This window comes from Rhineura floridana, chromosome 8 (genome assembly GCF_030035675.1).
Source record: "Rhineura floridana isolate rRhiFlo1 chromosome 8, rRhiFlo1.hap2, whole genome shotgun sequence".
In the NCBI taxonomy this organism is placed as follows: Eukaryota; Metazoa; Chordata; class Lepidosauria; order Squamata; family Rhineuridae; genus Rhineura; species Rhineura floridana.
In genome coordinates this window covers 129,133,606-129,148,220 of record NC_084487.1, presented here as the reverse complement: position 1 = coordinate 129,148,220, position 14,615 = coordinate 129,133,606, and the positions used below count along the sequence as shown (strand labels likewise).

The following is a 14,615-nucleotide window of genomic DNA, read 5'->3' as shown; positions in this document are numbered from 1 at the left end:
GAATTAAGATAAGTTACCCAAGAATCATTATGAGCTTGCTTTGAGTCTGTGTCCTTCCTTAATGCAATTACTGTTTTTACATTTACCTCTTGAAATTCTTATTTCTCATGAGCCATTCCCATTTGGCTATGACTTGCTTTTGTTATAATATAATATATTCTGTTCCTTATTTGGAGATGAATTAATATTATTGTCATTGGCCATTCTTAGCAATTCCAGCTATGCTGTGATATCTGTCACAATATGTGCCCATTTTTTAAAAATGACGCTTGTTTAGATGTTTGCTTAAAACATTTTAAGCTTTGTGCATAATTCCTTTTTGAATATTTGGAGGAGAAATTGGATTGCACCTTCGGTTCTGTGTATTCAGGGACTCCATTTGCTTTAGACCCTATATGAGATTCATTCATGGGCAAAATGCAGATTTTTGCCACATACAGATTGTTCTTAGGTACAAATCACTCTGTGAACCTGCACATCTCAAGGGCAGGGCCAGTAGACATGCCCATGTTCTCTTCCTGCCACAATGCATTTACTTGTATGCTAGTATTGGACATCTGCACATAGCTTATGGCGTGCACCTAAAAATGTAATGTGTACAGTTGTTTATAATTATGAATAATGATTAAAAACATGAAGACGGAAAAGACTGATATGAGTGTTCCATTTAATTATAGAGCCACGAGAGTGGCTGTATACTATAGTCAGCATGGATTTTTTGCGTTCCGCAATGTTAAATTGAAAATACCCCCCATGCCATTCTGATGCTTCCCATAAGCTCATTTCAAAACAAAAACTTACAAAACTTATAGTCTTGAACTCAGAAACGCTTGCTTAACAACCCTTTAAATTTTCATGGAGATACACAAAACAGTCAGACAGAATCAAGAGCTCAAAGTGTAGAAAGAGAGCGAAAAAACCCAGACCCCTTTTGGACTTTTTTCTGTCAGAGTTCTTGTTGAAATTACTAAACATCAGCCGTGTTCACAGAGTACCTGTAATCCTATTACTGACCTTGCCCCATACTCTGACCTTCATCTTCTGCAGTTTAAAAGTTTAAAAAATGCCTGGCTGATTTTTAATTAATTTAAAAAAATTAGCATTGAACTCAATAAGGCTGGGCATGCTCAGTAAGGACCAACTGTCAGCGTTCTAAAAGCCAGATTCACAGCTGCTTGGCTTGCCTAGTCAGGGAGCCTCACCCACCCCAGACTTTGATTTCACATGAGATAGTCATGGCTTCCCCCAAAGAATCCTGGGAAGTGTAGTTTGTGAAGGTTGTTGAGAGGAGACTCTTATTCCCCTGACAGAGCTCCAGTGGCCAGAGTGGTTTAACAGTCAGCTGCTCTGGTTGAAGGTCTGTGAGGGGAACAGGGCATCTCCTAACAACTCTCCCCCTCCTGCTCCCCTCTCCCTTCTTCCTCCTTCCCTCTAGTCTCCCCTCCCCTGCTCCTCCCCACTGGTTGGTTTTACCTATCCTAGCCATGATTGCTCTGAGCTTCTTCAGCACTCTCAAACCCTCTCATCACGAGCAGGGGCACCCAAGGCAGAATGGTCCAAGCTGAGACACCAGACTAAGATGCATCCAAACTCAGAGGAAGGCAATGGTAGACCACCTCTGAATGCCTCTTACCACAAAAACCCTATGAACAGAATATCCAAAATGCAACACGAGATAGTGCTGGAAGATGAGACCCCCAGGTCAGAAGGCACTCACTGAGCTACTGGGGAAGAACAAAGGACAAGTACGAGTAGCGCTGTGACTAATGGGTCAAAGCTGAAAGGAAGCCCAGGGGCTGATGTGCACAGATGCAAAAGGAGAGTCCGGAGTAGTACAACGCACACAATAGGAACATGGAATGTGAGAAGCATGAACCAGGGAAAGTTAGAAATTGTCAAGCAAGAAATGGAACATATCAACATTACAATACTTGGCATGAGTGAATTAAAATGGACGGGAATGGGACATTTTCAATCAGGCAAATACAAAATAGTTTATGCAGGAAATGAGAAATTAAGAAGAAATGGGGTTCCTTTAATAGTGAGAAGTGATGTAGCAAGAGCAATTAGGAGCTACAATGCAAGGTCTGAGTGAGTAATATCAATGAGATTAATGAGGAAACCTATTAACATAACGATCATCCAAGTCTACACTCCAATGTCAAATGCAGAAGAAGAAGAATTGGAGAGATTTTACGCAGAAATACAGGAGGAAATTGAGCACACACCAAAACAAGATATGATGATAATCATGGGGGACTGGAATGCAAAAGTAGGGAACAGAGAAGAACTAGGAATTGTGGGAAATGGGGCTTAGGAGACAGAAATGAAGCAGGAGAAAGACTTATTGAATTCTCTGAAGCCAATAATGTTTCTTGCAAACACATTTTTGAGCAACCGAAAAGACGACTGTACACATGGACATCACCAGATGGTCAATATAGGAATCAAACTGATTATATAATTGGCAACAGAAGGTGGAGAAGTTCCATACTTTCTGCAAAAACAAGACCAGGATCAGACTGCAGTACAGATCATGAACTGCTTGTATCGAAAATCAGAGTAAAGCTAAAGAAGACCAACAAAGCAATCATAATGCCAAAATACAATTTAAATAACATCCCAGAAGAATACAAATATCAAATAAGGAACAGATTTGAGGCTTTAAACTTAGCTGACAGAGAACCAGAAGAACTATGGAGTGAAGTCAGAGACATGATCAGGGAAGAATGCAAAAAGACAATTCCTCTAGTTAAAAATAGAGAAAGACCTCAATGGATGACTGCAGAAACTCTTAAAATGGTTAAAGAGAGAAGGAAAGCAAAAGCAAAAAGAGATAGAAACACAGTCACAACCCTAAATGCAACAATACAGCGACTAGTACGTAGAGACAAAGAAAACTATTACAGTATTTACTGTATAGAAATAGAAGAGGACCTAAGAAGGGAAGAACAAGAGCCCTATTCCAAAAGAATAGAGAAATGAAAGGGAAATTTAAACCACGGGTAGGGATGTTGAATAATCAGCAGGGGAACACACTGACTGACCGAGATGAAATCAAAGGAATATGGAAGCAATACACTGAAGAACTCTATAAAAGAGATGCCAGGATGACAGATTCATTCATGGAGGAACCATATGATGAAGAACCAGAAAATTTAGAATGTGAGGTAAAAGCTGCACTAAAAATACTTGGAAGAAACAAATCACCAGGAACAGATGGCATACCAATAGAGTTGCTACAAGCTACTGAGACTGAATCTGTCCAAATTTTGACAAAAATTTGTCAAGAAATATGGAAAACTAAACAATGGCTCACAGACTGGAAGCGTTCAATATATATCCCAATTCCAAAGAAAGGGGATCCCAGGGAATGCAGTAATTATCTAACTATTGCCTTAATATGCCTTGCAAGTAAAGTAGTGCTCAAGATTCTACAACAAAGGCTGTTACCATATATGGAGCAAGAAATGCCAGACGTCCAAACTGGATTTAGAAAGGGAAGAGGCACCAGAGATCATATTGCAAATATACGTTGGATAATGGAACGGAGCAAGGAATTTCAGAAGAAAATCACCCTGTGCTTTATAGATTACAGCAAAGCCTTTGACTGTGTAGATCATGAAAAACTATGGAATGCTTTAAAAGAAATGGGGATGCCACAGCATCTGATTGTCCTGATGCCCAACCTATACTTTGGACAAGAGGCTACTGTAAGGACAGAATATGGAGAAACTGATTGGTTCCCAATTGGAAATGGTGTGAGACGGGTGTATTTTATCACCCTATTTATTTAATCTGTATGCAGAACATATCATATGGAAAGCGGGATTGGACCAAGATGTAGGAGGTGTGAAAATTGGAGGGAAAAATATCAATAATTTAAGATATGCAGACGATACCATAGTATTAGCCGAAACCAGTAATGATTTGAAACGAATGCTGTTGAAAGTTAAAGAGGAAAGCACAGAAGCAGGACTATAGCTGAACGTCAGAAAGACTAAAGTAATGACAACAGAAGATTTATGTAACTTTAAAGTTGACAGTGAGGACTTTGAACTTGTCAATCAGCACAGTCATCAACCAAAATGGAGACAATAGTCAAGAAATCAGAAGAAGTCTAGGACTAGGGAGGGTAGCTATGAGAGAACTAGAAAAGGTCCTCAAATGCAAAGATGTATGACTGAACACTAAAGTCAAGATCATTCAGACTATGGTATTCCCGATTTCTATGTATGGATGTGAAAGTTGGACAGTGAAAAAAGTGGATAAGAGAAAAATCAACTCGTTTGAAATGTGTTGGAGGAGAGTTTTGCGGATACCATGGACTGCAAAAATGACAAATAATTGGGTGTTAGAACAAATTAAACCAGAACTGTCACTAGAAGCCAAAATGATGAAACTGAGATTATCATACTTTGGATACATCATGAGAAGACATGATTCACTAGAAGAGACAATTATGCTTGGAAAAACAGAAGGGAGTAGAAAAAGAGGAAGGCCAAACAAGAGAAGCCACAGACCTGAACTTACAAGATCTGAACAGGGTGGTTCATGACAGGTGCTCTTGGAGGTCGCCATAAGTCGTAATCAACTTGAAGGCACATAACAACAAACCATGACTGTAATTCCCCCTGAACTGAAAAAGCATGCAAACCTGTGAGTGAATATCAGAAGCATCACCGTTGCCCCAAAAGCACAGTGTTATCCCTGAGCCCTGGCTTAGTGGGCAAGGGGAGAGTGTGAGGTAGTATTAACTGGGCTGCCTCACTGTTGCAAGGAGAATGCCTGCATTTGTTCTGTGATTTTTCTAACAGAAAAATCAGAGGTATATATTTGGAGGTTAGAGTGAACTGTTTTACTCTTAATCCCCCCGTCCCCACAAAATAATATCCTGTTCCTCTTGTTTCAGGTGTTTGGGGGAAACTGTCCTAGTTTTTAGACTTTCCCTCCTGATTGTGAACTGGTACTCCTCTGTGGTGCAGAGTGGTAAGCGGCGGTAACACAGCCGAGGCTCTGCTCACGGCCAGAGTTTGATTCCAACGGAACGAGGAAGTCGAATCTCCTGTAAAAGGGGTTGAGGTCCACTCAGCCTTCCATCCATCCATGGTCGGTAAAATGAGTACCCTGCATATGCTGGGGGGTAAAGAAAGGCCAGGGATGGAACAGGCAATCCCACCCCATATATACGGTCTGCCTAGTAAACGTCACAAGATGTCACCCTAAGAGTCGGAAACGACTCGCACTATAAGTGCGGGGACACCTTTACCTTTACAGTGTACAGTGATTGACACTTTGTACCTGCTATAACCCTTTCCAAAAGAGAGATGAAAATTGATAGGCCAGAGCAGTTGACTCCTTGCCAAACTGAGAACAGACTGTTATGGAGTTTGGTTTGGAAGGAGGCAGGACTTGTGGAACTATTGAGGGGAAAACGCAGATGAAACACACTCTAAACCTGTTGACTGTTATAATTCTAGAGCTGGTCAGAGTATTTTGAAATGTGCAAGTTTGTATGTAGTGTGTTAGCTTGGGGGTGCTGATTTGGCAGGCATTTCTCTAAATGCTGTAAAGCCTCCCACCCACCCCAAACATGGGTTATAGTCCTAAATCTGTTTGCTCTGGATTGGTAGGATTCACTGAAACCAGTGGCACTTGTGACTAGTAGCAACCACTCATGCAACAGAATGGGGAGAAAGACGAAAGAAGAGGGCAGGCAAAGATAACAGGACATGAATATCTGCCAGTGCATTATATAGTTAGATTTTGCCTCAGTCTGAGGTGAAGATGAAGGAATTAATCCAAAATTTTCATATAAGGGTTTGGTTTTCCTAAGAATGCTGGAGAGGAGTTTCAAGCATAGGGAGACAAGGAAAAAATAGTAAAACTATTTAAGGCTGTATTTAGGTTTTGGGGTGGCTAATAATAGCCATAGAATTGCAGAAGCGATGGTTGTGGACAAAGGTACAAGTGTGGCAGGTCATGGATATAAAGATTTCCTGTTGGCTTGGAAAAGAAGAGGAGGCAAATGAAGGGATTTGAGGAATAGTATTCAGTTGTATGGATAATGGAAGAGGGGAATGATTTAAGTTTTAGATAGAGGTATTACATGCAAAATGATTTGCTGGAGTGCCTTTTGTGCTGTTAGCTCTTGTATTTTAGAGCAGCACAAACATTTTGCACTTACTTTACATTGCAAACCTGAATTTGAACTATCTTCAAAAACAAAATACATATTCTTTAGCTGTCAGTACCTTCTAGTTGTAATAGCTGAAACGGGTTTTTTTCTCTATGTGGAGCTTACTCACTTTAGGAAGAAAGGTCTGGCATGTAGTGTGGTGAAGTCACATCTGTTTTCTGTCTTAGTCTATATTGTTGCTGTGGTTTGAAGGGTTTAGGAGTGGCCTCAAAATGTGAAATCCAATCACGTAGTGGTTAAAATAAGCAGAAACCATTGGAGACATTGACTGGGCTGCTGGAGGGCTTCTTGCATATTGAAATTTTGTCATTTTTATTGAAAAAGTAACTCTGCTTAGCACACTTCAAACAATCCAGTAACAGATTTACTGACATTCATAGAAGAGTTTGTAGGATTAATTTACTGAAGTAAATTTTGTAAAGTGTTGTTTACTCTTCCCAAATATTCTGTAGGTGAGCAGGCATTTTGTCACCCTCGCCCCACCGTTTTAACAAATATTATGGAATCTCATTTCCAATTGAAGGTTAAACTAAACATCTGTAACATAGTGACTTAGTTGCAAGGTACCCATTGCCCCAAGTAAATTTTAAATTACCTACTTGGGAATATACGTATTTGTTTACAACCTGCTTTCCCACCCAAAAAGAGGGATTCAAAGAGGGATACAACAAATAAAGCTTAACAAAAACAGTAAAAGGAAACAGCCAAATAAAAGAAGAAGACAGCCAGCTTGCCCACCAGCCAAAGGAAGTGTGTAAAGATGCTACTTCTCACCTGGCATCTCATTTCTGGTTGGAATGGGTGCTTTCCAGGTCAGAAGCAGCCCTTAAGAACATAAGAAGAGCCTGCTGGATCAGGCCAGTGGCCCATCTAGTCCAGCATCCTGTTCTCACAGTGGCCAACCAGGTGCCTGGGGGAAGCCCACAAGCAGGACCCGAGTGCAAGAACACTCTCCCCTCCTGAGGCTTCCGGCAACTGGTTTCAGAAGCATGCTGCCTCTGACTAGGGTGGCAGAGCACAGCCATCATGGCTAGTAGCCATTGATAGCCCTGTCCTCCATGAATTTGTGGGAGGTAATGGGTGGGACTCGATGCAGCTTGATCAGCAGCCCTGATGGGGTCATAACTTTCTCCCTGATCTTTATGCATATCTTTCTGTCCCACCAGGAATCCATGCATGGGAGTAACATTTAAATAAGGCATATTACAAGCAAAAATCTTGCATACATAAACCTGAAGAGTGTAACAGACTTCCCTTGTACAGTCTGGAAACCAGTTACACAATTTGGACCTATGCATGAATGTCCAATAGGGTTAGAAGGCATGCAATAAGTATCATCTGATTCTAGCCAAATAAGATCTAATGGGGAAAATGTCAAATTCTGATTCAAGCAACTTTAATTAACAACAAGAACAAACAGCAGTTCATTTATACTATTGAAAAACATTTACTTTCTGTAAATACGTATGACTCTTCAGAAGTGTTTCAGACTGCTGTCTGTTTACAAAACAAATGTTTTATAATCTACTGCTCACATGGAATGCTAGTTGTTTTAGGAAATTGCAAGTTGGGGAGCTGCATGGGATTCAGTTCCTACCATTGTTGGGAAACAAGACAAAATGCATGCTGAGAACATGGGGTTGTACACTTGTGAACATGAGTATTGTCTGTCTCTTACCTCTAGGCTTTGTTTACTTGTCGCCATCAATGTATATAGCATTTTACAGAGTAGCACAAGATCAGGCCCTTCCCCCAAAGTGCTTTACCTTAAGAAAGGGACCGAGAGGAAGGTGATCTACCAGGTTGACTTTTCTCACATACACAGATGCTCACATATTCTGCTTTCAAGTTGCTCATCAGTTATGCTTCCAAGTTGCAAGGCAATTCACATTTCTTGAGGGTATTGATATCTGGTGATGCAGTGCTGCTCCCTGGTGATTTTCAGTGAATTCTGAAATGTACCATGATGCTTTCCCATTCTAGGGGTAGAAATACTTAACATTATGTCATCATTTTGTTAGCTGTTTCTTTGAAAGTGTCTGTGTTTAACTTTTTTGCTGGGTTAAAGCCAAAATAACCAAAACTTTTGTCATTTTTAATCTCATCTCTGTCAGAGTGAAATATAATTTTATTCTGCTTTGATGCTATATTTTGTCAAATGTACACATGCTGCTCTAAAAGAAGCCACCATCTCTATGAGTCACTGTTCTTGAGGGAGGATCCTGGAGGAAGGAGTCAAGCCTAGAACTGCTCCATGCAGTGTCGCAGCAGCATGCAGCCTCTCCTGAGGGCAAGTAATTCAGCCACATCTCAGTAGCAGGAGTGACTGAACACTGAATTATATCTGACAGATTTGTGGAAGAATTAAGCAAATAGAGGCTGACTGGAAGAAGCAAGATCGAAGTATTCAATGGATACTTCATCTTGTGGATGGTTGCTTTGGGCATACATTTAATTCACGTTTTTGAGTCTCACCGTTTGAAAATTGCTGAACTGTGTGGCCTGACAACCATTGCTTTAGGTACAGAAGTTGTATTCTGTCACTCAAAACCATCTTGTATTGTGTGTTTGTTTATATCCACAAAGGTCATGAACACAGATGGAACCAGTAGGAGAGTCCTTGTGGAGGATAAGCTCCCTCATATCTTTGGTTTCACGTTGTTGGGGGACTATATTTATTGGACAGACTGGCAAAGGCGAAGCATTGAGCGAGTTCATAAGCGGACAGCAGAAAGAGAAATCATCATAGATCAGCTGCCTGATCTCATGGGTCTGAAGGCTGCAAATGTCCACCAGATACTCGGTGAGTGTACTAAAGACCTAAACTGTACGCTTCTCAGTTTGAGATGCAGTTTTAGTAACCAGTTGGAAGAGGAAACTTTTAAATTGAGGCACCTTTACATTTTTGTAACCATATAGAGTGAGTGACTTGGAACTTGAATATTTATTTCTAGGAATTATTTCCTTCTTTTTTAACTTTTCCAGAGTGGAAACCATTAAAAATAAAACAATCCAAAAAGTAAAATAGCATGAAATAATAATATAATAGCTTTCTTACCATGGCCAAAGAGGTAGTAAGGGCTCAAAACAGCTGTAAAATGTTAAAGAAAGAGAAAAGCAGCTCTCAGACCAGCTCTATATCATCTTCATTGCTGTCATCCTGGGCAAATGTTTAGGATTTTCTTTTAAAAGTCCAGCTACAGAAACAAGAGCTGGTTTAGTGCACACACCAAACTGGCATGGGACAGCAGTAGGGTAATCCATCCATCCCTAGTGGGGGAATGAGGAGAACTATATGTTGTGGAATGAGAGCGGTTCAGTTGTGGGATCTAGTAGCCCTTAGCCTGAGCACCCACCAGTCACTGTGAAGATGGTGAAGACCATGGCTTGCCTGGCTGAATTTCAGACAGAATTGACATCTGCTGGAGGAAATAGTTGACTTCTTGGCCACATGGTATGAATCATGACAAAATGATCAAGCCTTGTTGAAAAGTATCCAGATGTAGTGTTTGTTGAAATTGACGCAGATGATGCTCAGGACCTTGCTTCACTGTGATGTGAAGTACATGCCGACTTTCCAGTTTTACAAGAATAACTAAAAGGTGCATTAATTCTCTGGAGCAAATAGAGAGAAGCTGGAAGAAACCATTAAGACTATAAAGTAACCACAGACTCCTGCAGCTTGAAGTGCTGACTGTTAAATTATAGCCTATAACTGATCAAATTAGAATATGTATCCAATTCGCTTTTGATCCTTTGACCTGAAAATGAGTGCTGTATATTCTCAGAGGCTTGTCAGAAATGGGATTCAGAAAATATTCTCCTTTTTTCATGAGTATTTGTGAACTGTGCTTGAAATTAAGGCGGAGGTTTATGTGCATTCATTTTCTTTTGTGGAAATAGTCTGTTATTCAAATTGAGTTGTATGTAGCCAAAACAGGACACACTTTTACATAATTCTAAGATAATATATTAATAGTATTTGAAACCTATTTATTTTTACCTACTTTGTAAATAAGTGAGAAGCAGCTCAATATTAATACAACAGTGTTTCTTAAATTTAGCTGGCCTGAGAATCACATAAATGCTTGTCTCAAGGAATGTATGTATTATACCATAGTCATATGGAAAGATGGCAGCTGTCTGATAGAATTTGATCATATGGCAGTCTTCTGAACAAACTACTATGAGCCAAGTTATGATCAACACTGTCTTACAATGTATTTATTGTGGTATGACTTCAGATGATGGGTGGTGAAAGTAAATATTTAGAAAGGGAAAAACATCACCCTCCATGTACATATACAACTAGCATATTGGTGAAAAAGTTAACCTAGAAGCTTTTCTCCATTTTTTTGTTTAATTTGTGGGGATTTTATAATAGGGGGAAGCCCTTGAGCATTCATTTTTCATCTTGAATCTAAAATGGTCCATTCTGCAGCTCATATGGGTTAACTCTATATAGTAGCTGTTTGGGGGAATGGTATAACCATTTACAGTCCTTCAGAATTGTTTGTTTATATTAGTTTCTCATCAGAGAAGAATGGTAAATGATTTTGTTTCTGCCTCCTTAGGTACAAATCCTTGTGCAGAATCCAATGGGGGCTGCAGCCACCTTTGCCTGTACAGGCCTCAGGGTTTGCGCTGTGCCTGTCCCATAGGGCTGGAGCTTATAAGTGACATGAAGACCTGCATAGTCCCAGAAGCTTTCCTGCTGTTTTCCCGTAGAGCAGATATCAGGCGTATCTCTCTGGAGACTAACAACAACAATGTTGCCATCCCACTCCAAGGAGTTAAAGAAGCTTCTGCTCTGGATTTTGATGTGACTGACAATCGCATATATTGGACAGACATCTCATTAAAGGTGATGCTTTTGGTTTAAGGAAGTAATTTGAACAAAGCACCAGCATAGGTCAGTAAAAGGGAATTTTATCCAGTTGGAAGGTTTGAGGGCCGGCACAAATGTCTGTTGCTTGAGGCAAAAAAAGGCTAGGGATATTGGATGCATCCACTCCCCTGTCCCCTTGGAGTGGGGCAGTCCCATGCAACACCGATATTCCCTCTGTTTGCTGATACGTGACTGTGATATCATCCTAAGGAAGGGAGTATGGATGTACTAGGTTTCCTTGATATAATCCATAGGATTTCTAGGATTCCCCAAGCCTTACTGGCTAGACAAAGGAGGAGTGGAGGATGCCAGGAGCAACGTGTGGGCTTCCCGGCGTTCTGAAAGCTGATTGACAAAAATTAATCTAGTGGAGGTGGGGGGAACCTGTACACTAAATGCTGTAAGAATCAGATCAGAATAGAGTGGATGATGTAACCAAGGGCAACATTGCCTAGAACCACTCTGGAACTCTTACCAGTTGTTCTAAAGGGTCACACTGTTTCCTAATTTTTATGTGTATTCTCTTTCTCTCTTCTTCCCCTCTCTGCACTCCCATTGCAGACCATCAGCAGAGCATTCATGAATGGTAGTGCCCTGGAGCATGTAGTTGAGTTTGGATTGGATTACCCAGAAGGAATGGCTGTGGATTGGCTTGGGAAGAACTTGTATTGGGCCGATACTGGAACAAATCGTATTGAAGTGTCAAAGTTAGATGGACAGCATCGCCAGGTTCTAGTGTGGAAGGATCTGGATAGTCCTCGGGCATTGGCATTAGATCCTGCTGAAGGGTGAGTTGCTTGCTTAATTTTATGTGTTAAGCAATTAAATAAATTAAATTTAACAAAGTCCGAGGAACAAATGTTGACAATCCCATGAGGTTGGTGGTATAGCCAATGCTGCTACCCTTCTACATTCCACTTGCTTGCTGATGAATCTCTGCATGTCATGTTGCAGAGGATTCTTGGGCATTTTCTGCAGCACATTCTCATTCTGTACATGGTGCTAGATAGGCCTGCTGGGTCTCACCCTAGCCCTGGATCAACTGAGACAGCGATTCCCAACGTGGGCAGTAGTGCCCCCCTGGGGGGTGTTACAGCTTTTCAGGGGGGGGTTGGCGTGACTACAAACTTTAGGGGCGCGTTTGGGTTCATTAGTGGGCGTTGACATTTGGCGGTCTGATGCGACAGTTGAAGCATTTAAGTTTAATTTTATTTAATACACAAATCATTAATTTTTAAACTGTTTTGTCCCCAGTTAGAATGTATTTAATAGTCTCAATTCATGGAAATAACACTATAAATAGTGTGTGCTCTTTAGTAAAGAAATTCTGAATAGCGGCCAGTGTCATATCAAGGAATGGGGATATTAGCCACACCCCGGCACTAGGTAATGTTCCGATGCTGTCTTGAGGGATGTTGGAACCAATCACGAGAGAGTGTTTGATAAGCTGAGTGTATTGGTGGAGGGCACATTCTTCCAACGGATGAGTGCCGTGTGCAAACGGGTGATGCAGACAGTCAGTTATTCTCTGGTTTTCTTCAGGAATGGGACACACTCGCTACCCGCTGTTTCTGTGATGTTTACTTTTCTATAACTATGTATGTATATTAATAAATCATACTAAGAATTCAATGTGTAATCCAAGTGCAATAAAAAGGCATGATAAAAGATCAGTAATAATCATTGAAAATACCTTTTATGCATTACTCATATTTTAAGGGAAGAATAGGAAGCAATGGCATATACTTAATCTGAGGGGGGCGTTGGGCACAAAAAGATTTTGTAAAGGGGTGTTGGGTCGGAAAAGGTTGGGTAACGCTGAACTGAGAGAACATTGTCTTCTGTTGATCATGTTACTCATTGAACAACTCCTGATAACCCTAACACTCCAAGAAAACAGATTGCCCATACCAATGGTTTTCAAATATGTTGATACAAAGGAATAATTGAAATAAAATAGGTAAGATGAGGGTACCATAATGTGACACACACAGAGTAGATAGGATAATATGCTGTTACACCAGGGGTGGCTAATGTGGTTCTCCAGACGTAACTGTACTACAACTCCTCTTATCCCTAACTTTTGGCCGTGTTGACTGGAGTATGTGAGAGTTGGAGTCCAGGAACAACTGGAGGTTATCCATCCCTGTGTTTGCACCAGTGCCAATCAGCTAAGCAAGGCTTCTGCTGCTTCCAGCCCCATGCTGTGACAGAAATGAGTTTACATTCAAAACTGCAGATTACTTAACAACTAAAAATCTAAAATTGATTATTAAATCTTCAGTTCATTCTGCAATATAAAAATATGATGGATTTTCCCTAATACATTTTTCAGATAAAACCATTAGAAGCTGAGCTGAGCACCAACAAGAACAATGAATCTTAGTTGTTCATGTAGGTATCAGTGAACTTAAACTCTAGTGTGAACATACAGCTTTATATTTCTAAAGGGTTCCTACTGTGAGGAAGGGCGGGATTTAAATCCGATGATGATGATGATTAATTAGTTCAGTCTTTGGGCAAGGCTTTTTCCCCAAGTGAGATTAAATAGTGTTTCTTTCATGGCTCTGATTATTTTCCTGGAATCTACATAGAGTAACTTTCTAGTGGATTGTGCCCTAAATATTTTATTTTGGCATCCACATTGTAACTGCAAACAATCAGAAAAATATAGTCTCTTGTACTCCCAAGTTATAAAATGTCCTGTGGCATTTGCAGTGTTATTGCTTAACTAGAAGTAAAAGGCTATTTTTTCACTGCTAACACGGTACACAAAACATTTGTTGCTCTGTTAATGCAGTTTTGCCTTGCAGAAATCAACAAGATTATTAAAATACATATGTATAGGATGAACTAACATAGCACCTGGAAATTGCACAGTTGGTCCAAACAGGAAAGCAATTGTGTTGTCAGAGTACCTATACTAAACTGCAATAAGTCAGTTTGAATTCTTGACCAATACAAACATTGTTTACTTTGTGCCATTATATATTATCCCACTTGAGTTGGAATCTTCTCTGTTTAACTAGGAATGTATTAATATATCTGTGTGCAACCAAGGTTATTCTGGTATATTAATATTTCACCAGCTTCCAAATTTGCCACATTGCACACTGACCTTTTAGTGCTACTATGCGTGGGTGTGTGTCAGTTGGGTATAGACTTACAGAGAGGAGCTAGCTAATTGAATTCATAAACAGCAATGATCCTATTTGCATAGAGGGAAAACCATATTAACGTTTGTAGTCTGTTCTGTCTCCAAGACGATTAGAACAACATGTTAACTTTGCAACAATCTTGTGAGGTAGGCTAGTGTGAGAGAGAACAACATGCCCAAAATGTTCTAGTGAGCTTCATGGCTGAGCAGACATTTGGGCTAAGATCTCTGAGGCCAACATCCTAGCCCATGAATCTGCAGATGGAAATTCCAGGACCAGATCTGGTCCTCTAAGGAATTTAGTTTTTTATTAATTTAAAACAGTTTACTATTTTAATAAAAAATTATAGAGCAATTTATAATAATTTTCT

The 14,615-nt window shown here is 40.2% G+C and overlaps 1 protein-coding gene across 4 annotated transcripts in view; it reads left to right on the top strand.

Annotated features, from left to right (window-relative positions):
• The window catches only part of LRP6 (LDL receptor related protein 6), a 173,508-nt gene that overhangs the window by 114,290 nt on the left and 44,603 nt on the right, over window positions 1-14,615 (top strand). For all 4 annotated transcript variants that reach the window (XM_061582494.1, XM_061582497.1, XM_061582496.1 and 1 more), the window contains 3 exons: window positions 8,786-9,002; window positions 10,774-11,063; window positions 11,649-11,875. In XM_061582494.1, the coding sequence (XP_061438478.1) occupies window positions 8,786-9,002; window positions 10,774-11,063; window positions 11,649-11,875 (734 nt within the window). The remainder of the gene's footprint in view (window positions 1-8,785; window positions 9,003-10,773; window positions 11,064-11,648; window positions 11,876-14,615) is intronic.